General features: G+C 37.3%; 1 protein-coding gene across 2 annotated transcripts; it reads right to left on the bottom strand.

Annotated features, from left to right (window-relative positions):
* Positions 1–775: 775 nt before the first annotated feature.
* LOC120176016 (serine/threonine-protein kinase TOR-like) lies at positions 776–25,855 on the bottom strand. Of its 2 annotated transcripts, none has more exons than XM_039182531.1 (57): positions 25,509–25,855; positions 24,958–25,296; positions 24,794–24,868; positions 24,455–24,627; positions 23,868–23,966; positions 23,143–23,302; positions 22,904–23,047; positions 22,600–22,769; positions 22,311–22,515; positions 22,045–22,239; positions 17,566–17,718; positions 16,518–16,639; positions 16,349–16,451; positions 16,098–16,193; positions 15,724–15,854; positions 15,484–15,586; positions 15,217–15,402; positions 15,026–15,118; positions 14,866–14,901; positions 14,665–14,763; positions 14,476–14,574; positions 14,181–14,343; positions 13,498–13,622; positions 13,322–13,374; positions 12,765–12,888; positions 12,489–12,674; positions 11,509–11,661; positions 11,292–11,444; positions 10,879–10,950; positions 10,663–10,797; positions 10,492–10,553; positions 10,210–10,307; positions 9,427–9,536; positions 9,180–9,353; positions 9,037–9,102; positions 8,467–8,535; positions 8,249–8,359; positions 7,347–7,487; positions 7,121–7,249; positions 6,805–6,970; positions 6,454–6,665; positions 6,059–6,265; positions 5,828–5,941; positions 5,535–5,738; positions 5,208–5,288; positions 4,809–4,883; positions 4,668–4,734; positions 4,308–4,468; positions 3,273–3,446; positions 3,037–3,165; positions 2,860–2,943; positions 2,634–2,695; positions 2,473–2,545; positions 2,209–2,343; positions 1,888–2,061; positions 1,522–1,793; positions 776–1,028 (listed from the first exon to the last, which is right to left on the bottom strand). In XM_039182531.1, exons 1-57 carry the CDS (start codon positions 25,626–25,628, stop codon positions 1,010–1,012), a joined length of 7,434 nt encoding a protein of 2,477 aa, XP_039038462.1. In that variant the 5' UTR covers positions 25,629–25,855; the 3' UTR covers positions 776–1,009. The 2 variants fall into 2 exon arrangements, with proteins under 2 accessions (XP_039038462.1, XP_039038463.1); XM_039182532.1 differs by having other exon boundaries at positions 16,349–16,448; positions 25,509–25,854.
* Positions 25,856–26,564: the final 709 nt, after the last annotated feature.

Genomic DNA, 26,564 nt, shown 5'->3' with positions numbered 1-26,564 from the left:
TTCTTTGGTTGATTCGTTTAGCGTTGAAATAATTATTTAATGATTGAAATGTGTGATGTTATATATTCGATATAAAATTATCTTACTTTTATGTATAATTTCAATTTTTTTAAAAGTGCTCTACCTGTCAAATTTACTTGCATGTATTCCGTACATCAATTTCAGATCCCCGATTGTTTCATATCCTCGAGTCTCTGACCATCCGGCGGGAGTTTTGGGTGATATTTTAACAAATCAATAAATTTTTGTACCAAATGTATTCGAGTCATTTATTCCAGCGATTAGTTGGATCCAACTAATTATGTACTTTTTTCGTTTTAACTCGTAATGAAAAGAATGCACGATCCCAATGGCTTCTGAATAAATTTAAAATAATCACAGTAACACTTCAGTTGATTCATTGGTACATCAATTTTAATCCGCATATAATCTTTATTGGTTTATTTTTAATTTTTGACAAATCGAACCCAAATCAAACTATTTCTATGAATTACTGGTTAAATTTCAATTTTATGGTCTAATGCCCAACATAACGCCTTGGAATTGGCCGGAATTTCCCAGAAAAGTAAATAAAAACCATTCATATTTCAAGCTAAACTGGAAACGAATTGGCCGGTAAAGAGCATGAAAATATATAGGGAGTGTTCATGACCGGGATGAAATGAACTGTATCAAATTCTGTCACCGGTAATTATTTTTTATGCATTACTACCCAATACATCAAAACTATTATGATTAAACCTAAAACCTTCAAGATATTTCAACAATAACTACGTCAACCAAGTCAAGCTAAATCATCAAAATAGTATTAATGTACAAATCTGAGTTTAGAAACGCCTGTGTACCAAGGAAAACAAATAAAAGAGAAGTCGATAATTCAATGTGATAAATAATTTTACCACCACGAGAATTTTTATTTTTTTAAGGAGGGGCGGGCAGATATTTACATTAAATACACAGCTATGTACATGGTTTTATACAAAATATACATCTATTTTCTTCAGTCCACTTACCAAAAGGGACACCACCTGTAACACACACAAAAAAGAGAGCAAGAGCAGTAAGTGACTCCTCATCGTGCAGATGCATGATACAAATGCTTTAGGATCATTTGATGAATATAAATAGATGAACGAAGATTATAACTTTATGCATTCACATTCTCCATATTTTTGAATCCATAAAAATCTCATCTTTAATTGTTGATCTCAATCATCCATTTGCATCCATCCAATGATCCTAATCAAATCATCCATTTGCATCCATCCAATGATCCTAATCAAATGTATATGCATAAATAGATTTCATTATTATTTGATACACATGCAATGAAAAAAATTATTTCGCAAGTGGTGCCCAGATGATGTCAAGTGCATTTAAAAATCGAAAGAATAAATAATAGAACACTTGACATCTGAACCTAGCACGTAGAATTATTTTTTCCACTGCGATGTATCAAATAATAACTCGTGTATATATATACACTGTTGGAGTAAAAAGGGCAGGAAAAGAGGATCATACCCAACATAGTTTTGGCACAAGTTTTCATGGGAGGTAGCTTGGATGATTAGCTTTTGAACTTGCAGTTTAACGGATAACCCATGTTCCACTTCTCGATTATCTCCAGAAATTAAGGTGCTGTGGTCTACTGCATGTTGGATATTAGAAGAGGTAGTTGGTATTGAAGAGCAAGATGAAAAATCGCGTCCTGTGAGTTTGTTACTCATACGAGCCATAACCACCACAGCCCGCTCATTCAAAACCTCGTTAGCATCACCGAGTTGATTAACAGCCTGTGATAGCACCACATTGATTTTAGACCATCATATTACATTTACTTTTTTAAAAGACAAATTGCAGTTATTGTTGTGATAAAGGGATAAAAACCTGAAGAAGCTCCCGTTCCCGAGCCCCCCGCTGAGGATGTGCAAGCTCTTTACTTGGAGCAGTTTCTTCCGTGTTTACAGCGGCAGCGCCATGTGTACTTGTGAAAATCGACATTTGTGGGACTTCATTGAAATTGAAAAGACGCCAATTGATGAGAGGATCGTGAACAAATGCCTAAACAACAGTTGATTTACAAAGTCAGCTTCTATCGATTTTTATACATAAACAAGAAAACAGACGCTTCGTCCATTCCACTTTCTTTTTATAAAGCTTTAATGGAACAAAACGGAAAAAAGAATATCCAAGTTGAGAGGTTCATACCTCCATCATAGCCATAACACTATCCTTATTTGATCGGAGAACTTGCATCACATTTTCACTCGTCGAGCGGAAATTGCCCTCGATACCACCGACTTCCATGGCTTTCACAAGCATTCTAGTCAAACGGAAAGGAACCTGCATGAAGAATTTCAACACAACAGACATCAAAAAACTTCTAGCAAAGGGAAGCAACTTCACACCCCACCCCCCGCAAACCCAAACAAATGCCACAAAAAACCTTCACTAGTGTTTCTATGGACATGCCTTTTCAGGGAACTTTTCCCGGTTCATAGAGGCTTCGAAACAGTCTCCAAAATCAATGTGCAAGATCTTTCCACTGCAAAACAGTAACATGTTATGACTCTGCAAGACTGAAATACGTCAAATTTTACAACTATTAACTAATACACAGTTTTCCCCCATACCTAGAGCGGCGTAGCATGAGATTACTTGGATGACGATCACCTAAGCCTAGGATATAACCAACCTGAAACAAAAGCCATGCATCATACCATTGCATTCTGGGACACAGTAAAAACTATTTAATAAAAAAGATAAGAGGACTCAAAACAAACATAATAGTGGAAATTACTATACAGCTAGATGCTTGCAGTAATCAAGGATGCACCACAAAACAACTTAAGGACATACCATGCTCATTACAGCTAAACTTCGAGTATAATTTGTCCTCCTCTCTAGCCACACCTCAGAAGTACGACTTTTTAACCAAAGAACCTATCAAAAGCCAGATCCATTGAAGTTGAAATAAGTTGATCAATATGAAAGGATGAAGAATATAGAAAAGAGTACAATAATACGAGCACATACTTTGGCCAGATCATTTCCTTCAGTATTTTGTAGAGCATACTCAAATACTTCAACTTTAGAAATGAGTGGTAAATGGTCATAATCCGGTGCAAAGCTTAGCATAAATTTGTGCTCCTGATTTAGGGTGATCTGAAACAATGAAGCATGGGTAAAGTTAAATGAGATTTTAATGATACAAAGTGCTACCAATTACAGGAAAAGAACCAAAATAAAGTAATCAGTGAACTTCAACCAACCCTTCTAGCATCTCTGTACTCTCTTATGAGCTGGTGTAAGGTATCACAATTAGGGACCCATTCGATCAACCCACTGTTTGGAGATAGAGGTATGACTTCATATCGCTGAATAGACAGATCTTTCTCTGCTGTCTTTCTAGAGTTTGCCAGCAGAGTGTTCACTAAGCCAAATAGCTGATAAAATTTTATCATCAAGGATATTAGACCGCAATGGATGAATGATGAAAAATAATAAATTATAGTAATATTTAAGATAACATATGGAAGCTTCTGAAATTGCTGGATTGTTTGCTGTCCATAGGGGATCCAACTGGACCATATAAGGCCAACGATGAGTGGGAGATGTTGAGGAGTAACAGCGAGAGGGTGGATGGTTTGAAGTGGTCTGGAGCAGATTAAACAGCCCAAGGCATAGTTTTATTGTGTGGTTGGCGTTGTATAATTGTTTGCCTACTAAAGTGCAGTTAGTTTATTGGGGACTGCAGGTTCATCCCTGGTATGTGCTGTGTAACGAAGGAGTGGAGGAGGATCGTGGCCACCTGTTTGTGTTTTGTGTTTTTGCTCGGCAGGTATGTGGATAAATCTTGAAGGTTTGTTGTTTGAATGTGCAGGTTACTTTATGGCTTGAAATGGAGGGTTGGTTTTACAGCAAATTGTCATTAGTATAGCTTGGAACTCTGGTTTATTTTATTTGGCAGGAAAGAAATAGTAGGATTCATGGTAAAGAGCCAAGGAGTGCTCAGTTATATTTGAGTTGTCTAAGGGCATTGTTAGGGATAGGTTGTTGGGATGCAAGGAGTGTGCTCCTGCCTCTTTAGCTCTGCTTCGGGACTGGGACTTGTATTATAGTTGGTTTGTTCTTTGTAGCACTGTTTTGTTTTTTTGGATGAAATGAAAATTTTGATTATCCAAACAAAAAAAAAAAGATAAATAATTTAAGCCTCCAAACATCAGCGAAGGAACTGTAGAATCATCAAAGCTTGCATGAAAGTGACACAAAAAGGGGAATGGGAAAGAAAAGAAAGTAGAAACTACCTGCATGACACGCTCATCTTGGCGAAGATCTTCATGACCTTTTAATAAGAAGGCATAATCTTCACCATCACTCCCATGAATAGTCAATTTCCGAGGTCGCTGTTTGGATGTTATGACGTCAAGTTGATGCGCAAATGATGCAATCGTTACCACAGGTGATTCTGAAAATTAAAAGAGGGGTTTACTTTAGCTAGGGTAGCTGGTATTTAAATAAAAAAATGGGATAATTGGGGGTTAAGGTAAGGAAATGGTCAAATGGGGTTCAAACTCTAGTTTTAATGCCACACAAACTTCTTGCAACAAGACCAAGCCAGTCAGGTTTATATCAAGAGATAAATTCAAAATAACCATTATGATCACCTGCACGGTAAGTTCCAGGTACAGCGAGCTCCAGATCACGACATTCTACCAACTCAGGAGACACAGACTGCAGAATATACAGTGAAAAGTTAGTATAGTTGCATTAATGAATTGAGAAGAAATACAGAGATCGATATTTGCCTGCAGGTCCAGTGTAGTAAGACTTTGAAGTTGCTTGTCTATTCTCCTGAAAACATGATAATAGAGATCCCATGCCTGATGAATTCAAAAAATAATTAGGAGACATACTCAGCATCCCTAATTGACAAAAAGGTATATATAGTATGTGGAGACCTCAAAGTGCAACCCTACGATGGCATCAAGCAACCAAATAAGTTGGTAACAAATCTCCTTCAGACTATAAAAAACACAGATGGCGGCCAATTTTACCCCCGAAATTAGGGAACAAACCAGACCTCAACCACAAGTAATAATATTGCTCACCCAATAAATAGTATAATTTCTCATACCAACACATCACATGGAAAATGAATCAAATATATGTAAAATCTAAGAATTTAGTCATCAAAGATGTCGTACCTGAGTAAGCTCAGCATCTTTTCCAGTTCTCTTATATTTCATGCAGCACTCATAGGCCTGAGACAAGTCATGATGGTATGCCTGCAATACAATGAAACTAAAATGAATTAACTGAATACACACACCGGAAATCTTAAAATGCCTGGAGAGCCCCAATATATCGGGGGAAATGGTGCATAGCAGCAGAAGCATAAACTAGGTTGCAATATTGGTCATTATTTATGATAATACAACCCCGAAAGAAAGGAATGAGATTAATATGCACATGTTACTGAACAAATCCCACGGGAGGGATAAGATAAATAACAGTAGAGAAATAGATAAAACCTCAATGAATGCTCTCTCCTTTATAGTAGTATTGTCCCTCATAGCCCCTTCCTCGAGCATCTCATGTAAAGGCTCCAAGACTTTCAGCATTCCTTCAATGTTATGTTCACCAAAGTATAGACGACTAGCTTCTTCCAGCCCCTCATGCCATAACTCATGCCAAAGTATTGCAACCCTGATTAGTTCCTTTGAAACCAATTGTGCCTGTGTACACATCAAATCTATTTATAGATCAAACGGCTAAGAAAACAAATCAAAGAAAGTAAAAGATAAACTGATTTTAATTATTCAACCTGGTCCACAAGAACACCACTATGCTGACGCACTTTGTCAACTACTTCTTGAGCAGCTGCTTTGCGTAAATTGCTTATGGATTTACAGGCAACAAGAAGAGGGTACATAAGAGCCTGCGGAAGAATTAAATCAGTTACACAAATAAAACAGCTCAAAATAATTTGAATTAAGGCCACTACAGCACCAACAGTACCAATTTTGAGTGCAGAACAGAAATAATAAAGGCAAACCTGGGGATGACTTTGCCCAATTCGCACCAAAAGTGATTGAATGAGTTCTCTAACAGCATGGTTATTTGAATGTATTCTGGCGATTATTTGCGGTAAAACAGCCAACCATGTGTTGATATTAACATGGGCAAATCCTATCTGTAAGGCCTTTTGAACTTCCGCAGTTGCTCCATGGTTAAACCACAAGGTAAGGAGTCGAAGTATATCCTGAAAAAAAATTCAGAATTTAAGAACAATGATTGGAAGGGCACGATAAAGTTATCAAATAGCAGCTAAGAAGGTGAATAAAAATAGGTCAGATCCCAACGAACACAGAAATAAAATTGTGAGTGTCATTATTAAATTTTTTATGCTATTTAAAGCTTAAAAATGACATTGTATATTCAATTATATACCTGTAGACTGTCATCAACACCTTTTGCATTTGCCGCACAGGCTATTGAATGAAAATATCCATTGACAGCTGAAACAACAAACTGAGAGGCAATGGCTGGAAAACCTCTTAAAGTATGAGACATGACAGCTGTATTGAACAATGCCCATGCGTGCCATGCTTTTGCCCATTTTGGCGCGAACTGAGTGGCATTCCCAAACGCTGAAAGGATTTCTACACAAAAAAAGACCCAAAAAATCATAACTTCAGCATTTAAGAACCATAAGTCTTTTATTTGGTTACAATAACATTTGGTGAAAAGGAGGATAAAAGCTGCAAATGAACAAGATATCAAGTTCTTAGTGTTAACTACCTTGTATGGAATCGTCATCCAATCCAGGTGAGAGTGTCCACTGCCAAGCTCCTAGTTTAAGATACACGCGGGCCAGGAGTGGAACATTTCCACTTGTACCACTAATCGAAGCAGTTGATTGAATGGATTGGATGTTTGGGGAGATTGAAAGCTCTCTAGCCAGATTCTGTGACGGTGATTTCCCATCATTGGTGTTAGGAAAATGCAACTTAGAAATGGATAATAGTGAACGCCAGCAGAAAGAAGTACTTATTATGGATATGCATGGAAGATTAGAAAAAGGACAAGTGCACTGAAATTGCCAAAATGGGTATACCTGAAGCCTGGAAAATGCTTCCTTTCGTTTAAGATCATCTCCAAGTGACCATTGATATTTTAAGTAAGCCAGCATTACTTGAGGGGGGCCATGATATCTTACATTTTCAGGAGAAGTTTCAGGATCATACTGAGTACCATCCAGCATCCAGAAAAAAAATATTAAATTAAGAAAACAAATATGATTATGCATTATGACAGCTTAAGAATATATAAGCAGTACAGACCTGTAGAAGCTTAACTAAGGTAGACCTAGCCTGACTTATCCTTCCATTTTGCCGACAAAGAGAAGCAAACTTGAGCCAGGTTTCAATGTCCTCTGTTGGAGGTAGAACAAGAGCTCTAACAGCCAAAAGCGCTTGCCACACCTGCATATTTGAACATATAGAAACCAGCTCTCAAGCAACAGAAGCGTGTGATACACTCTGAGAAGTATAAATAAGCACTAAATTCACTCCACTTAAGCAAATGCATAAAGAATGAAAGTATTCACATTTGTTTGCTACTATATCATATGCATGCAGCCATAGAACACAATTCACGTTTGCCTAAAATCCTTTCTCTACCATCTAAAAGTTTTCTTCCACATAATTTCAGCAACACAAACAGTTTTGCTTCAAAGCTATGATAGAAAATTGCCTCTTACTCTTAGTCACAACACATAACTACCGCATAATAGAAATATGTTCAATAGAAAACTGAGAATTGCAGTACAACTGTGTCTGGCACAGGTATTGGATCCGGAGATGTGTCTGGCACAGGTGTGTTACTTGGAATGTGTGTATGTTACTTGGATTCATGGGCGCAAGTTTTGGATCCGGAGATGTGTCTGGCACAGGTATGTTGATTTGGAAGGTTTAGAAGGTCATATCCGCGTACCCATGTATGGATATGAGTCAAACACAGGTGTCAGACGTGTACATTAAAAATGAAAAAAAAAGGTATTGAGAGGAACAGAAAAATGAACTGTTTAAAAATGAAAGACAGATAAGGAGCCTTCTTACAATTCAATTCTTGCAATAACTTGATAACATTTAATATAGAAAAAACCATAAATGGTGTATAAATTAGGAAAAGCAACACTTATTAATTAAGAATAGGAAACACTTCATCGAAGTAAATAGCTTACCTCAACATTTCGTTTTGCTCCCTGTATTCGCTCAGTCCACATATTTCTAATTAAGGCGCGCCGCCCTTCAGCAACAGGATTTCCCATAGGAAGAGTGTAATAATCAATGACCTGCAATAAATGATGATGTCCCCTGAGAATTCTTCAAGAAAGTCATGCTTATAAAAATGAACAACTAAAAAGGAGAAAATTAAATCTAAACTAGATATGGAATGAACCTCCTCTAGTTCTGAAAGCTGCTGAACACGGACCATATTGCTGTAAGCACGCTTATAGCTCTCCAAAACCTGAAGAAGTAGGTATTAGTATCATGATAGCCATTAAGTAAAAGATTAAATAGAGCATCAGGGTGCTGAACCACAGCTAAAGCTAAAGTTCTATAATTTTATTTAATCAAGTAATTTCATTGCTTTTTATATCACTTACGAAATGAGCCTTATACCAATCTTTGCCATTATGCCATACCAACAAAGAACCCATACAAGCCTACACACACATAACTGGGAAAGAGGCACAGCCACAGGGAACTTAATTATACCTAAATGGTGTTTTACTTTCTCTTTCAACTATTTTCAAAGCACAAAGGAGATAGAGCCATAAGGTCAAGGAATATGACACAATTTTAAAAAGGAAGAGGGCAGCGTGAATAATGTTGGATATGTTCTAGAAACTGAAAAGTAGCTATTTAGAGTACTGGCTAATATAAAGAATGAAATGAATGATGCTGAAGAAAATCCGGGGCCCGGGGGGTAGTACACAGTTCAAGAATTTGGAGTTAAGAGACTAACCAACGCAGCAAGCTCTGTTGCCAGGCACTTTCTCGCTCTCTCAACATAATCGCGTGCCTCATCATACTGCAAAACGCATATAGAAATAGATGATGGCATTCACAAGAATTAATAGAAGCGCTGAGTATAGGCTAGAAAAGTACCTTTCCCCTCCAAACTAGCAGAACAGCTCTGTAGAATGTACCATTACTGCTTCCATCACCAGTAGCAGCAGTGTTCCCTAAAGCCCGGAGTTTGGTTTCATCACCATCATCTAATCGAGACACATACTCGGCCATTTGATCCCATTCTCCCATGTTCCAAGCAGCATTCGCAGCCTAAAAGAATAAACTCATGATTACAAGTACAATATAGAAAACATTGACACATACTACGTCATAAATAACAAACCATTGGTGCCATTTCCAATCGAGCAGAGGGCTCTGCTGGAGTCCAATACTCTTTGCACAAGTTGTTAAGCTCTTCCCATCGAGCCAATGCAGCAAGGCATCGCATTCGCCCTACAACGTACACACCACATTAAAGACTTCAAGAAACTATTATACAATTATATAGGAAGAAAACTATCCTTTCTGAGCTCAAATATGATGACGTAAAATACAGATATGTGATTTTAAGTCAGCAAATGAAAACAACAAAAATTGCTGATAATTTGATGTATTTAATAGTTATTAGTCCACAACAGTTCATAGGGTCGGCAACTCACTCAAGGTTTTTCTCTTTTTAAAAAAAATAATAAAAGTTCCAGAGAAACATCACTTCAGCTTATTAAGAGCTAACTTGAATACAACAATAGAAGCATTTTGTCCATCAAAAATTGCTTGAGAGTAAAAATTTATTGACACCTAAATATTCTTAACCAAAAGAGTCCTAAACGAACTTTTAGAAAATAAAAAATGAAAAGTGTTAAGGAAGAGAATGTAAAACTATCAGTATTAATTTTGCTTCCCTCAGACTATAAACATAGACCACTCATAATATACGTTCTCAGTCAACAATATGTCATCCTAGTGAGTAGTGAAACATATTCGCCGCAAACTTTTTCTGAATTCTTTTAGAGGAATTCAAAGAATTCCAAGTTTTTGTTCTGAGAAGTATAGTAATAAGAAGCATGGAAGAATTAAAAGAAAGAAAGAACTAAACGAATAATAAAACGAGCCATTGTGCTAATACCTAGGGTAGCTTCTAGTACAAGATGTGGGCTTGATGCTTGAGAGGCTTTGACAGTGTATGCCTTAAGAGCATCATCCCATCTCTGCAATTTCTCATACCTAATAAACACAAGTATATGTGATTAGAATTTCTTTTTTTCCTCCCCATTGCGACAAATATACATATTTGAGGAAGACAGCACGAAATAGTAAATCAGGGAATGGCAAGCACAAAACTATGACATAAAAGCTTTCTGAATGACATTAATGTCACAAATCTTTTAGAAAATAAAATATCTAATACCATGATTCCTTCAACTGAACATCCAGGTGTTGCTGGGCATTACTTAATATCCCTACGGCAGCCTAAAAAGGTTAAAAAAATGAAATCACAACATAAATCAAGGGGGAAAACTTCGGGGAAAGCATGTAGATATTAGAAGGAATATAACACTGAATATATATAGTTATATACCTCATGCTGGTGCAACTGATTATTTATGTGTATGAGAGCTTCAACCACAGCAACAGGGTTAGCATCCATCTTCTTTGAGCGGGCACCTTCAAATTCCATTTCTTTGTAATGTAGTGCCTTAGCAAATGCTCGACACTGGTATGTTCGATATGAAAGGTACATCTCACCATCCACGTGACAAAAAATGCATAAAAACTTTTCTCAGGGAAAGCATACCTTTTCAGCAAGGGCAGCAAGAAGTCGTATATCTATAGGGAGAGGCCTTTCATCACGCTCCATGAATTCAGCCTGAAATGATCACATATTTGTATTTATAAACAAACAAAATACATTACCTTCTCTATCAAACTCATGTTACCTAGACTGCCATAGCAAATGGGTTATTTATGTTACAACTGCTTCTTGGCTGCAGCAAAGGGGTTTCTTTATCACATGACTGCTTATATGTTTGCACCTTAAGTTGCTATTTTACCACATAGTTTTTTAATATTGCTCGAGGAGCAGTCATGCGATGACAACAGATTAATATGGTCTTCTAAAGTGAATCTAATAAATCAGCTAGTAAAGGATAATAGCAATCAAATAGCCTGCATAAAAACAAGGAATAAAATTTGGCTGAAGGGAGATACCAAGTTGAGAAGAGTAGCCAAAATTTCAGGAGGAATATTAGGCGAAGAAAAAGCCATCTCCAAGCTTCGAACCAACTGCCTCTGACTAGACTCATTCAGTTGAGACCAGCAACTAACAAAACCAGCAGCAAACAACTCACGCCCGACAAAAGGCTGCAAAAGGAGCAGATTAGAAACTCTGAAGGAAAGGATATATAAACATAACCTTATTGCATACCTGGGATTGGGCAAGCCGAGCACAGGTTCGTAATGCTGGAGAAGGAGATTCTTTTAAGAGTTCAATGCTAAAATGCCTCATCCATTCTGCCCAATCTTCTTTTGTACTGCGTTGAGAAGCCTCCCCAGCAGTGCGTAAGCGACCATCATTGACCTATACAGAAGCAATTTATGTCAATGACGGCCTCTATAGATCCCATGAAATAACACGAGGAGAATAATTAAAGAAACAAAACATGAATAAAATGAAGCGTAACTTCAAAGCACAATTTCATAGGTACAGAGTACAAAACGGGAAAAAGTAATCAAATTTTTGTCAATCCAGAAAGCATAAGAATATAGAACTATACAAGTTTAAGACTGACAGAAATTGTCAGTGCTCACATCTTCCACAAGAAATTAACAAGCCAGATAAATGTGTAAAACACAAATGCAACATAACGAGCTATTAAAAGTCAGAAACTGCTCACAGCAGGAAAACAGTACGCATACAAGCGTAGCTAACTCCCTAAATAACTTGCACAACTCAAAAAGAAAACTTGAACTTTCTATAAATAAGTGAAATGCTACACAGCAGAATGCAGATGACTTGCCTGTTCATGCAAATGAGGTCAATGTTTAATATTCTCATTTTACATAAGAAAATTGCTGATCATACTTTCATTTCGTTAAAATGTGTAACCAATTAACCTTTTTTTTTATAAGTAAAGGGGTGTAACCAATTAACTAGACATCGGGGCATGCCAACAACTTAGAAACACTCAACTACAGCCATAGGGTAAGTCAATCTAGTAATAACTATCACAATTATGATCACAACATAACCAGTTAAAACTGATATGTCGTAAACATTATTTGCGAGCTTCATTTTCAAGCTAGCATTGTGTGTCTACTTGGAAGAATGTATAGGATACTTGACGAATAACCTATGCAGAAATAATAATAATGGTAACAATTCATCATACAGTCATAAGAGTATACCTGGTGACCTCTAGGATGCCTTTGCACATCATGCCCATCTTCATAAGGATCATTTTCCACATCATTTAGTGGGTCACTAACAACCTCCACTGGAGGTCGTCGACTTAATCTTTGTGCTGCCGTGCTCCCCACAATTAATGGCTCACGTCGCCTCAAACGACCTTCAATTTCCTCAAATTCTTTATGCTGAAATAAACTCGATATTAAATTTGACCATGGGAATAGCAGGAAACATTTTTTTCATGCAAAAGCCAATGATATGGTAAGAAGCAATACCCGTAAGCGGTGTTTCAACAAAAGTTTGTGTATAGATGGGATAAAAATAGTGAAGTCTTCTCCAAGGGCGTGTGCCAGACAGCAAAGTGCATCAACAGCATCCTTACGGAGCTCATCATTTTTCCTGTAAATATTTTTTTGAGTATAGGCATAGTACATAAAAATTGCAAGGTGCTTCCATCAAGCCTCCACTGATGCTGATGGTTCCAACCCATTAGAACCATCTATCAGTTATCACTGTTAGTCCTCATGTTTGAAACAAATTACAAGGTTCATAGGCTATTAGTTACAAGGTTTATTGCATCCCTATGATATCATCATAAACAATCATTTTATTATCCTTGTTTATTTACCTGAGAAAACCTGAAGGCAAATTAAATCAAATCATCTCAACCATATCCATGATACTCTTTTGGATCCAAAACCAAACATAGATATGTGGAAAGATGCAAGCACACTAATATTCCTGATATGAAACAAGTGATAGACCACACATAAGTCTGCATAGGGAAGTTTTCTATAACCTACACTTTAAACAAAAGAAATAGACAACTCACCCATCTAAAATAATCTTCAAGTGATGCACTAGATAAGATATGTGACCTGCAACCTGATTAACAAGAAAGAAAAAACAAACAGAATAAAAATGGAAGTTGAACAAAACTTGAATCCACATGTATTTAAATAATACACGATAACTGATTCTTCAATGTCATAAATTCTTGCTAACTACCTGAACACAAGGGATTAATCTTGTCAAAGTTCTGATAGCAGCACGTCTTATTTCCACAGAACCATCCACTTTAAAAAGTCGAATAAGGGCAGGAAGAAGTAGATGCATATGTTCATCCAATGTCCCTACAAGTTACTCATAATAAGAAATCCTTCAGATACCATCATTTAGAGATGATTGAAATTAGATAGATAGAGAAAAACAACAAGTTTCAGTTCAAAACTAACAAATTTAAATCATACGAGCATGGGATAATGAAATTTTCATGTAAAAGATTACCTAGAACAAAACAAGAAAAAATTCATGTTCATAATTTTGTAACTTGTAAATTACTATAAAGTTTTACAAAACTATATTCAGATGTTTATTTTTCTTTCAACATGCATAACCAGTATGCAACATGTTTCCATGCATTAGGTGATTATGTTTTTTGTAATGGCGTTTATCCTCGTTTGAGGGTATTTCGTGTTTTCATATGTAATGGGTGTTTTATTCAATGAAATATGAGGTACTCTTTTCTTCCTTCCAATGTTCGTTAACATACTTCTTAGTATGTGGACGAATACGAAGGGATTTTTTAATGAGACCTCCAACTTCTATAAAAAAAAAAACATGTTTCCATGCAGCATCACAGTTGCAAATAATAGCCTTGTCCCAAAAGAGAAATAAGTACGGCTACTAACCACCAAATACTTCCAAGGCATGGAGGATGTCAAGAACATAGGTGTAATCATTGCAACGTTCTGCATCACTCAAAACTTGAATACAACATGGAAGAATAGCAGGAAGATACTTCCGAAATTCATCATTGAGAGCTAAGCAAAGCTGCTCAACTAGATGCAGTACCTAAGCAAAAGAGGTATGGAGAGTTTAAGATAAACAGAACAATAATAATCAAAACAATCAATCTAACAATCTATCCACAAGAGATACAAGACCAAATTACTTGTCCATTTAAACAAAAATATAAAAATATACCGGAAAACCACGTGAAGGGCGAGTACTAGCTGGGAAGCTGAATGATGACCATAGTTCAGAAATTAACGATAGCAGCTCCGGTAAATATTTACGAATATGCTGCACAAAAATATCAAAACCCCAAAATCAAATGCCAGAAGAAAGTCAACACCAATTAGATGCATGAAAGCTTCAAGAATTTAAACGTACCTGGCGCACAATTGACACAAGAGTACCCAACTTCCAAGTTATATAATCCTTCAGATGATCATCACATGTACGAACAATCTGAAAGAGATCATGCAAAACCTACAGAAACAAAAAAGCAAGATGATAAGCCACAGTTTAGCAAATCAACCAACAGAAAACAAGCATAAAAAACAAAATTGGATGAAATGTTTACAGACAAACCTTCGGCAAGTATGGAACACAACCCAGACCCATTGACTATCCTCGCAAAAGAGAAAAATCAATGATTTAAAGAAGTTAAAATAGCAAGTTTTAATCAAATAGTAACTAAGATAAATATTGAAGTTAGAAAAAAATTAAAATCCATAGGGTCAAAACGCACCTTAAATATAAACATGAGAGATCCAACCACCTTTTGGTGGTAACTGGCTAAAGAAGGATCCCTCAGAATTCGCATGAGAGAATTGATAGCAACCTGGATTCAATTATTGTAGCAATGAGTTTATAGTTTCTATTACAAACAGAAAAATGTTAAAACAAGCAAGAAGGAGAATAAATTAGGCTGGGCACTACAGTGGAGTAGTAATCTTCAGATGTAGCAAATGATGGCCAAAGGTCCATAGGCAGTTCATCCATTGATGATGGGATATGTTGACCTGAATCACTGGCAGCACGGGTAACATCTCCATGTGACCCAGTCACGCTTTGCTGATTTCTTTTATGTGCATGGGGATCCAAAGCACCCATGATACCAAGAACCTGGAGACGACAAATGCTCAGCATGACAAGAAAACTGAACTGTTGATAACTAAACAACATTCAAAGTTCAAGAGCAATTACCTTAAGTACTTCTCGTCTGGTAGACCACATTAACTCGCCATTCAACAATTTCAGAAGTAAGCCAAGTAATTGAGGGTATTCGTTATATGGAGCTATGACATACCTGTATAACCCATTCAAGAAAAATCTCTTAAACACCGCTAATGGGTGGAAAGGGGCAAACACGACATGCATAAGTTTAAGAATGTGGGTTAGCCCAAAGATCCTCCAACAGTTTCAAAGCAATAAAAGTTGTCTTACCCAGTACTCTGTACAACTTGACCAAGAGTAGCAACAGCTACTTCACGTTTGGTGACAGCTGCACCATCCAATAACGCTTCAACAATTAAAGGCGTAAGTTCGGAGATGTATTCTCTCATCGCAAAACCACCCTAAAATAAGTCAAAGCCCAACAAAGAATAGCAAGAGAACATGTTATACAAGGGAACTTACAACCAGTTACGCAGATACCAAGCTAGGATTCTCATCTGACAGCAAATATAATATATAACACAGCTGATAAATTCACAATCGGTGCAAGCACAATTCTTTTCCTATTCTATAAAACTAAATTTAGTAGCGCAAAAATGATGTCATGTGAAATACTAAAAGCAAACAAACAGAAGTTGACCTACCACTCTAGCAAGATCACCAACAGTTACAAGAACTCCACTAATAAAACTATTATTGGCATTGACTCCAGTGCCCTCAAGTAGTCTTGCCACAAGAGCCTGAAAAGTATAACATTCAATATCATGAAGACAGTATCCCATAAAGGAAAATAACCCTACCGGCCTACCCCTCTCCCTAAAAAATAGAAGAGTACAACTAGAAAAGTGGAAACCAAAACAAAAATAATTAAATAAAACTGAAGAAAAAATTAAACCTTGTGAACAGGGGCAATATATGGGAGTATTAGTCGTTCACAATTGCGTATTAAACAACCGAGCAACTTTGCACTCTCTTCTCTGCATTTGTTATCTGCACTGCTGACAATGCAGGAGAAGTCAATATTCGACGCTGCATAGAGGGACAGAAGTTTCTCTTTTTTTTACCTTTGCCCTAAGTATGTCAATAATTGTATGAGATGACGACGAAGTGCTGGAAGAACATATGCTGGATTTTTCTCTGATAATCTCCCAGCCACCGATATTGCATATTCTCGCACATCAAAATCCTATAGCAACAGAAATATTCTCTATTCATGAAAGTGAAACACAAAGTAATCCAAAAGCTGGAACAAAAAGGCATAGTTATTTCAGCACATGGTAAGTGCTGCCTATCAAGATTAGAACCCTGCAACCGACTAACATGAGACGGTCCTTAATCTAATCAGTATGCATGTCTCCAAACTCTTTGCAAAAATAATTTCCAGCTTATCTATCGAAAATGATAATGAAAACACAGCAAAAGTGCAGGCACAAGAGTAGCTTAAGAATAGACAGTGCAATGTGGTGACAATTAGGCACAATGTCTCATTTAGGATAAGTTAAAGATGATAAGAACAGTAATTAGTGGCAGAGACCAGACTTATCTATAAAACAAAATATGAAACCCTCTTAAAATAAGGAAAAATGCTGATAAACCCTATTTTTCACCTTAGAACAAGAAATTCCTTTTAATTTCTTATGTAAAGAAGAGCACTTGCCCAGTCCAACGCAGCATCATATTACTCCATCCCTTTTGTCTAGAACCCACGAAAGTGAAATCTCTTAATTGTGATACACTTCTAATTATTTTTTATTTCAAAATCCAGCAGCCCAAATATTAAATTGAAGACATGCCGACCGTCATCGAGATCATTAATAAGCTTATAAAGCAACAAATTAATAAAAAGGCATATTTCGATTCTGGTTCCAGTAGGGGTGGGTCTTATTGGTTTTTGTAAGGAATATTTGGTTTACTTCAAACTAGGTTGTAATTTTTCTATTGTTCAATAAAACTCTAGGCGCTCTTTTCCCCCTTGTGCTGATCAAGGAGCTTTTCTAAAAAGATCCATTGATCATGAAGGGGTTTTTAATGAGGCCTTCAACTCTTATAAAAAAAATAAAAAGGCATACGAAGATGAGAGAAACATTTGTGCCTGTATAGAATAAATCGCACCTCGTCATTTAGAGCAGCAAAAACCGCACTCAAGCTATCGGCTTGTGCCAAAAAATCATCAAATCCTCTATTTCCATGGAGAGAGGAAAATATCGAATGGCGAACGGTAACATCAGCGTCTGCAACAGCTGCAATGAGAAGCTTCTCCACAAGCTGTTGAAAACCCAACATCAATTTATAAGCAAGCATAAATCATCATAAAGATTTTGGAACAGGTAAAATATAATAAATTAATATCAACACTAAATGTACCAACTATTATCATTAAGATTTTTTTTTTTTGATAAGAAGGTAGGTCTCGTTAAAAACCCCCTTCATGATTAATGGAGCAGAAATTGCTCCTTAATCAGCAGAAGGAGGAAAAGAGTGCCTTAATTCATTAAAAACCGAATGATACATAATGTTTAAAAACAAAACACGCCCTTTACAATAATCAACCCAAATCCTAACTAAAGCCTAAAAGAAAGCTGTGTAACTAGCCAATACCAGCTTTAGCTAAGCTATCAGCCTCAACATTGGCTGATCTAGGAACCCATCTAATAATTCCATTAAGATCTCTTAACAAAATAACAATGTCTTTCACAAAGGCTCTGTAGACAAGAGGACAACAATCATAATTTTTGACCCACTCCACTGTTAATTTACTGTCTGATTCAACAATTAAGCGTTCTTTAAACCTCTGATGAATCAGAGCGAAGAAAGATAAGCCCTTCTTTAATGCCATATGCCATAATCTCAATCAACAGAGGTGGACCTGGACCAACTGCCTCTTGGAATGAACCCATCACCGAGCCATCCTCAACTCTTAGAATGCCCCCTACACCACTTTTCCTCCAATCTCCATTCACTGCTGCATCGACGTTCAATTTTATAAAACCCTTTGGAGGAGGAGACCAAGACACAGTTTTGATGATCGAAAGCCTTGAATTAGAACAACAGTCCCCAAGAGTTGGATCAGAAATGAGAGAATCCTTTAGAATAGCCACATTATTGAATTTAGCTAAGAACCAAGTAGCCAACCTACATCTTGTCACAAAAAATAACTCCATCTGATCTACCCTTCCCCCATCGAACACAATGTCATTCCTAGTTTTCCAAATCGTCCATATAACCACTCCCAGAATAAAGGACCAAAATTTTGAATTAAGGACCATTTCTTCCCAAGCTACCATAAAACTTTGAGCATTGTCCTGCAGAATCGAACACACTCCCCAAATTTTCAGAAATTTGTTCCAAAGATTCCATGCCACAGTGAAAGTGAAAAATAAATGTGCTGAAGATTCAGCCTCCTCTTTACAAAACGGGCATGCAACATCAACAATAACTGAAACTCCTCTCCTTTGTAATTCTTGCTTTACTGCCAATCTATTATACACCACCTGTCACATAAAGACCTCTACTCTAGGAGGCACTAAACCTGTCCATATATATCTCATCCAAAAGGAATCTGTTGTCGAAACAGGACAGCAAGACTTCACACTGGACTTGACAGAATAGATACCTTCCCCATTCCCTTTCCAAACCAACCCATCTGACAAATCATGGGAAAGAGTGATATTATGAATTATCGCCATAAGATCAGAAAACTGTTCCAGATCCCAGTCACTTAGATTTCTTCTCAATTGAACATGCCAAGACCAAACTGATAACCGAAACTCTCCAAACTCATTAAGCTTCCCATACATGTTTAAAGACAGAACAAACAGTCTCGAGAAAACTACTTTAAGAGGGAAATCAAGCGCCCAACTATCAAACCAAAAACTAATGCTCTCTCCATTCCCCACCCGTACTTTGAACATACTTCGAAACTTAGCTCCAAATTGATCCTCTTTGAAATGATTTTGAACAACCAATTTCCAAATCCAAGAAGCATGTGCAGGAAGTTTATCCTTGAACAACAGAGATCTAATGTCTAGATTGTACTTACAGTAGATAACCTTCTTCCATACTGAGTCTCTATCATTAGCAAACCTCCACGACCATTTTCCTAGGAGAGCTCTATTCATATAATTAAGATCCAAAACACCAAGACCCCCAACACTTTTGGCAAAGCACACTGTCGACCAATTAATCCAATGAATTTTCTTTACGTCTACCCCTCCTCCCCATAGAAATCTGGCCATGATGGAATTAAGTTTAACAATCACCGAAGAGGGAATTTTAAACAAGGACATGAAATAGGTGGGTAAAGAGCACAAAACAACCTTCAATAAGACCACTCTCCCTGCCATTGACAGAGTCTTCGCCTTCCATCCGGCTAACTTTTTGTAAAACTTCTGCACAACCGGATCCCACATCAATATAGAATTTCTCTTAACACCAAGCGGTAGTCCTAAATATTCCGAAGGGAAATGGCCGACTGAACATCCAATTGCATTAGCCCACTGCAATACCTCTTCCTCACTGATATTAATACCAAATAGTTTACTTTTAGCAAGATTCAGTTTGAGGCCCGACATTACTTCGAAAACCCCGTAGAACCCTCTTAACATTAAGAATTTGTGTCTTCGATGCAGAGCAGAAAATTATTAAATCATTTGCAAATTGCAGATGAGATAAATTATAAGAAGCCTCATCTTTGCCAACAACCAGCCCAGAAAACAGACCCGCAGTTACTGCCTTTAACAGCAGTAAGTTAAGCAACTCTCCAACGAAATTAAACAGCAACAGAGACAATGGACACCCCTGTCTAAGTCCTCTCGCCATAACAAATTCATCCGTAGGCTTACGATACGATTGATTTGGATATTCTCTTTAAATCCATTATTTTTTGAAGAAAAGCATTCTTCTCTTCCTTAAAAGATATGCCCAAAATCCTGCTGATCTCCCATGTAGCCATAGCTTCCTCCAACAACAAAGTAAAGACTGATGAGGACAATGTAGAAACAGCAGCAATGTCTAAAGCATCCCTAATGAGGGATCTTTTAAAACTCCTGTTGAAACTTCTCCCCCCTTGTACCCTCACTGTCCCCTTCTATAGAATCAGCAGCTTCCGACAAATCAGAATGATATCCTCTTGGAATTAAAGCCCTATCCAACTTAAAACTGCTCTCCCCTCCTGATACATCCAACCATATATTCCTTTCTTTGGACCTACTATAAACTCTCTTATGACTTTTAATTAACTTTCTTCCAACTGGGGCACTTTTCATGGATAAAGAGCTTTCAGACCGAGTATGAGAACCAACTCTAATAGTTAACAACTTTAAATATTCATCAGACCCCATTTCAACATCAATCCCTGGTGGATCCTTTTTACCAACCTCTATTGACATAAAACACTTACTATCGTTAGCTTTGTCTTCATCCCCTGATCTGCTTGAGGAGCTATGAATGTTTTTTTACTGTTGGGCCAGCAGGAATTAATCTCTTAATGGGAGATAAGAGTGCACTGCTCCTCTCTGATTGGGCCTGTGAGCTTCTTTTTCCTTCCTCCTTATTTCTAATGCCCAGCCCAGCAAATTCTCCCTTTTTACTACTCCCCAAACTTGGAAAAACTGACACTCCTTCATTAATGCCTTTCCCTTCCAAGCTTTTTATTGCAAACTGAAATTCTCTACCTGCTACACCAAACCCAGCAGACGCTCCCTGATCAATCCAAATATCAACTTTCTGACGAGCTTCCTCGACGAGTCGAACTGGCCCTGACATGTCAGAAAATTGTGTTGTCATCTTCCTCCTCTGTCATGTGATTAACTGTGCATTTTTCATCGGAAAATTTTTCCGGCGAAATACCAAGAAAAAAATCTGAAGCCTGTGAAGTAGATCCCAGCTTAGAAGTCACCTTGAATGATCTTCCATATGATCCTAAAGTTAACACTTCAGGGACGTCAAACGAACTAGCCACCCTAAGCAAAATTTTTACCGTCGTGAGATCTTCCCTAGTTTTATTCGAATGGTGATACCCTCCATTGAACCCCAACTTCCTGCTAACTTCTCCAGAAAATTATCTTGCCAACATAGTAGAGGAACACCATACAACTCAACCAGACAATAAGCCATTGGCACTCCACCTTCATTCAACATAGGTGCCAGGCAGTCGAACCAGAACCATAACTCCTCGCTTTTACTCGACCATGCCTCCTTCATCAATTCCTCAGATTTGAATGTAACAACGCAGGCATTCCATATATACCCCCAGCTCGCAATCTGAACTTCAAAACCTTCATTTGCCAATGCTCTTTGAACCAATTCCAGATCGAAATTAAGTTTAACAATACCCGTGAGAGATCTTTTCACCCAGTTTGAACTACTATTATCATTAAGATTATTACTTTTTTTATAAGAATTGGAGGTCACATTAAAACCACCCTTCATAATTGGCAGAAACCAAAAGGGATCACGGCAAAAAACGAAAGGGGGAAAAGAGTACCTCAAGTTTTATTAATAAAGGGAATTAAACCCCATGAGTACAAAAGAAAACAGATTACACCATTAGTATCATTAAGATTATTACTAATTGTAACTAGATAAACAAACCTCCTCGATGAGACGCCTTCGCTTTCCTCCAGCTCTGTTAGTCCGACCCGAACCAAATTGTGAAGATGTGATATCAGAAAAGGAATTTGCAACTAATTTGCAACAGCATAAGGCAGCATCTTTTCGAGTTGCTCCATCCTCATCATCAAGATACACAACAATTGATCCTCTCGCAAACTCAAGAAGTTCATGTCCCTACACCATAGAACAATTAGTGCTGAACTATGGTTGACATCAGACACTCCATATAGTTTAGGTACACTAACCTTGAAATTAAAACGAGCAAGAGTCTGCAAAGCAAGCTGAACAAGGGCTGGACCACTAAGCTCAGACACTGGCTGGGGAACGTTAGCAGCAGTGCCTCGAGCCAAGGCAACAGCTGGCCTTGCCTGAGAATAGTGGGACCTCGAAAGAACCAAGGAAATGCAATCAAGTAGCCGATCTTGAATAGCGGGAAGCACAGACGGGATACTGAAAAAGAACCAGCATTTTATTAAACTAATACCGTCAAATAGCCTCCAAATACAATTTGAATAGTCAGAGCTGCCTACATACCTGACAGTAATTTGCTCAAGTGCTTCAACAAGTGTAGGAGAAAGACCAGCAGAAAACATAACATCAAGAAGACCACGAACATGGGACTCCATTGCTGGTCCCATAGCTTTTGCAATGTTACCAACACAGGCCAAAGCTTCGAGAGACGGTCTACCTCTGCGTGGAGCAATCTGCAGATAGGTAATATATAAGCAAACAGTGTCAAATTCTTTCTTATCCAAATAAAGCAACCAAAATGCATATTAAACACACACAAGAAACAACCAAAAGATAGGTCATGAATAACGAGACAAATGGGACTCACTGCATCACGTAAGAGAGAAGTAATTGTCGGCAAATAGAGGACAAGCTCTCCGTCCAAAGCACCAGCCATCTCCCCAAGGGCAATAAACCCACTGGCACGTTCAGCTGGGATTCTTAAAACTGTAAGGATATGTTTCATGCATATCTGCAAGATTACAAAAAAACCAAATGCACATAATTGAAAGGGGTCTGCATGCTAGTTATAATAATGTGATTGTATAAGGAGCAATAACAACTAACCGTCAAGTAGTTTGTTACAAATCTGTCACGCAGGAAATGTGCAATGCGAGGTAGCAATGAGGTTATGCTAAGGCGAACAAGTCGATCACGATGTTCTAGGTATCTAAGAACGATTTCGGCAACTTCTCTGTACCTTGACATCATGAATTCACCGGTGTTCCTGATAGGATAAAGTTTATCCACGACAAAAACTAGCATCAGTCATAAAACATAAAGGTAAAAATAGGACGCTTGGCTAGACTATTTTATGCTGATGACATAAACGGAATAATAATTCCATTGTTCCACTAACGACTCATTTACAATTAAATACCATGTCATAAGACAATAAAATATATTATGTATCGAAAAGATAATCTTCTTCTCCTTAAGGATGAGCATACCACAAATTGACAACACTACAAATATATCTACACACACTTACATACAAATATAAACTAATCACAAGCTATATATACAGAAGCTAATCAGTACTAGGTGAAAGGCCATATAGCACATGCATATGTATGTATAACAGTATCTATTTTTCAAACCAAAGATGCACTTACACAAACACGCTATAGATAAAATTTTCTTTTTCTATTTCTTTCTCTTTTTTATTTTAACGAGGGGGAGCGGGAATGGTCCAGTGGGGGAAAGCAATAGTCACCAAGCTAGAAAGCAAAAATTACAGGACCTAAAGTCCTTTTCTAATTACAAATAGAAAATAAGACCATCACACCAACCTTAAAAGCTCTCCAACAGCAAGCAAAGAACCATGAATACTGTGTATAGGAGCATTATTTCCCAACCCATCTTGTGTAGCTTCAAACATTCGATAATACCTGTGGAAATACCAACAGTTGAACATAGGGGGGAAATGGAAAAGAAAGTTCAGAAGTTAAAAAAATGAGCACACACAAGAAAGTAAACACAAACCCTGCCTCATATACAAACAAACCAACAAAGAGGAGCATCCAATGAATAAAAAGCCAAGCAGGCACAAATCCACCAAGTTAGCCCCCTATAACGCACTACTATTGCAAGGCAAACTATAATTCCCCTACTCTTCAGTTTATTTGCAATTAAGAGAACACAGTCAGATTAATAGTAGGAAAAGGGGAAATTTTAAACAAAAATAAAGTAGCAGCAACACCAAATAGGAACCCAACTCAGACATCAAATCCTAAGAAGCCACGAAGAAATATTTCTACATTTATTAATTCAAAATGAAAGAAAATAGTAAGCTAGGTTTGCTAATGTCGCTATTAAGTTCAAATTTATGAAAAGTAAAAAGAATGAGATATCAAAACTCGAAAATCAATAAACTAACCACTGCACACGCCAACGTGTCTCACGTTTTTCAATAACACGGAGGCACGCACGTAATGCTTCCACAGCACGCTCACGAACAGCCAATGTTGGATCTCTCAATGCAACCCAAATGGCATCAACAAATTCAGGTACATGAACATTGAATACGGTGGAAGCATTTTCTGCCATTTCCTATAGTAATAAAAATGCAAAGCTAGCTTCAATAGAATATTCTTTTCCAACAAAAATTAACTAAAATTAATTTAAACAATTTGCAGCAACCTTTGGTATGTGATCAAAAGATAAAAAAATCAATAAATTCATTCTTAACGAACAAAAAGATCACACATGGACGCACCTTCAAAATTAAGACAGCGGCAAAACGGCGATACTCTATTCTATCCCCACGTAGCCACTCCAAGGCAGTTCTGACCTGAGAAACAGATGCATAAATTTGATGTTATTCCCATAGGGTAATGATTACTCTTGGGGGGGGGGGGGGAAGCAACGTCCTCAACAAACCTGAAACTCCACTTCATCTGCAGTCATCGCACCACCAGCTCTTGCTAGATGTCCAAGAACTTTACTAGCAAGGACTAGTATTTCAGGATCGCGCTTAATCTCAAAAACTGTGCGCATATAATTAGAAAACCTGGAAACCTTGGAGGCATTCTCCCCGAGTGCCACATCTATCAACTCGTCAATGGCTCTTAAAGCTCCCATATTTTGTGCAACATCGTTACTTTCCAGGAGGTTCGAAATTCGATCATATAACTGATCCATAAAACGAGAAAATGCTTCCCCGCTTAGATCGCGAGCTTCTTCTTCCACATGCTTCTTCAATGCTAACGAAGTTCCCTCCTGCTAACAATAAATCAAAGACAAATTTTAAATTCACTAAAAATGAAGGATAATCAATCGAACTTTTAAGCTAATCTTATTCTTCAGCTAAAAATCCAAGTTCCAGCTACGAATCTAGGATGCGATTTCAAACTTGTTTCCACTTCCTACAACTACCAAGCCAACGAGAGAGAGAGAGAGAGAAATAAAGGAGCTGAAATGGGAAACATCACCTTAGGATTTCCTCGGGTGCAGAGGTCGGCTAGAATCCGATTGAGAGCTTCGAAGCTTCCGCCGGCGGGGCCAGAGGCGGCAGGGCCACAGAAGCGGAAGCTCTGCAAAGTAACCGCCATGAACACACCAACCCTGACCACTAACTGCTGAAAATCCAACCCTAAAAAGTGAAAAACCAGTGGTTTACAGCATCAAAAATGTGCCTCAGATCTTCGGTTTCAAGGCATCGAATCCAACGAACACGCTCGAATCAAATAAGGGAAGAAAAATAATCGCAGTGTAGAGGAATTTGAAGAACAATCGCAGTGACGTTAAATTTACGCGTGGAGTGTGTGCGCCACAATAAACGAAGCTTTCTTTTTCACTTAACAGATGAGACACAGCATTTGACGGCAAGGCAACTTTGTGTTGTTGCCTATCCTAGGGACTAATTTAATTTTATTTTTAATATTTGAGCTCGGTTTTAGTTTAAAGATTAAATTGTCTAAATTAATTTGATTGGTTATATTTTTTTCTAACATGAAATATGGTCATGATGATTTTAATTAAACTTTTTTATTATTTATTAAAAAATGATTTTACTTTCTATATCATTTAAATATATATTAAAATTTCTATATTTTTAAATTTAATCAAATTCAAATAATTTGTAAATGAATTATATAATATGATTTAAATTTTCTTTAGAGAAAACGAAAATGCATGTATTAGCTACATTCGAAATACAACTTAAAACATCGAAATCATAATAAATTGGCCAAGTACACGATAAAATATATTAAGCAAGTCCATGAACTACAAAATTTATTCAGCATCGTGAGAGGTTATCGGGTAATGATAACGTGGTTGGAATCGAATTTCAAGTCACGGACAAGTCTATCGAGGAGAATGTTGTTTTTGCAGCCCGAACATTTATTCTCCAAGTGATTGAAGGGATATTATTACCGGACAAATCTGGTAATTTGGCGCACACCCATTATCTACGATATTTGAAAAACTTCGTTGTGTGCTAGAATACCAGTTGGGGCTCGGCGATTTTGACATTTCTTTACCAT

This window comes from Hibiscus syriacus, unplaced genomic scaffold (assembly GCF_006381635.1).
Source record: "Hibiscus syriacus cultivar Baekdansim isolate YM2019G1 unplaced genomic scaffold, ASM638163v2 tig00112225_pilon, whole genome shotgun sequence".
NCBI classification, from domain to species: Eukaryota; Viridiplantae; Streptophyta; class Magnoliopsida; order Malvales; family Malvaceae; genus Hibiscus; species Hibiscus syriacus.
The sequence above is the reverse complement of the archived record's forward strand: the minus strand, read 5'-3'. Positions and strand labels throughout refer to the sequence as shown.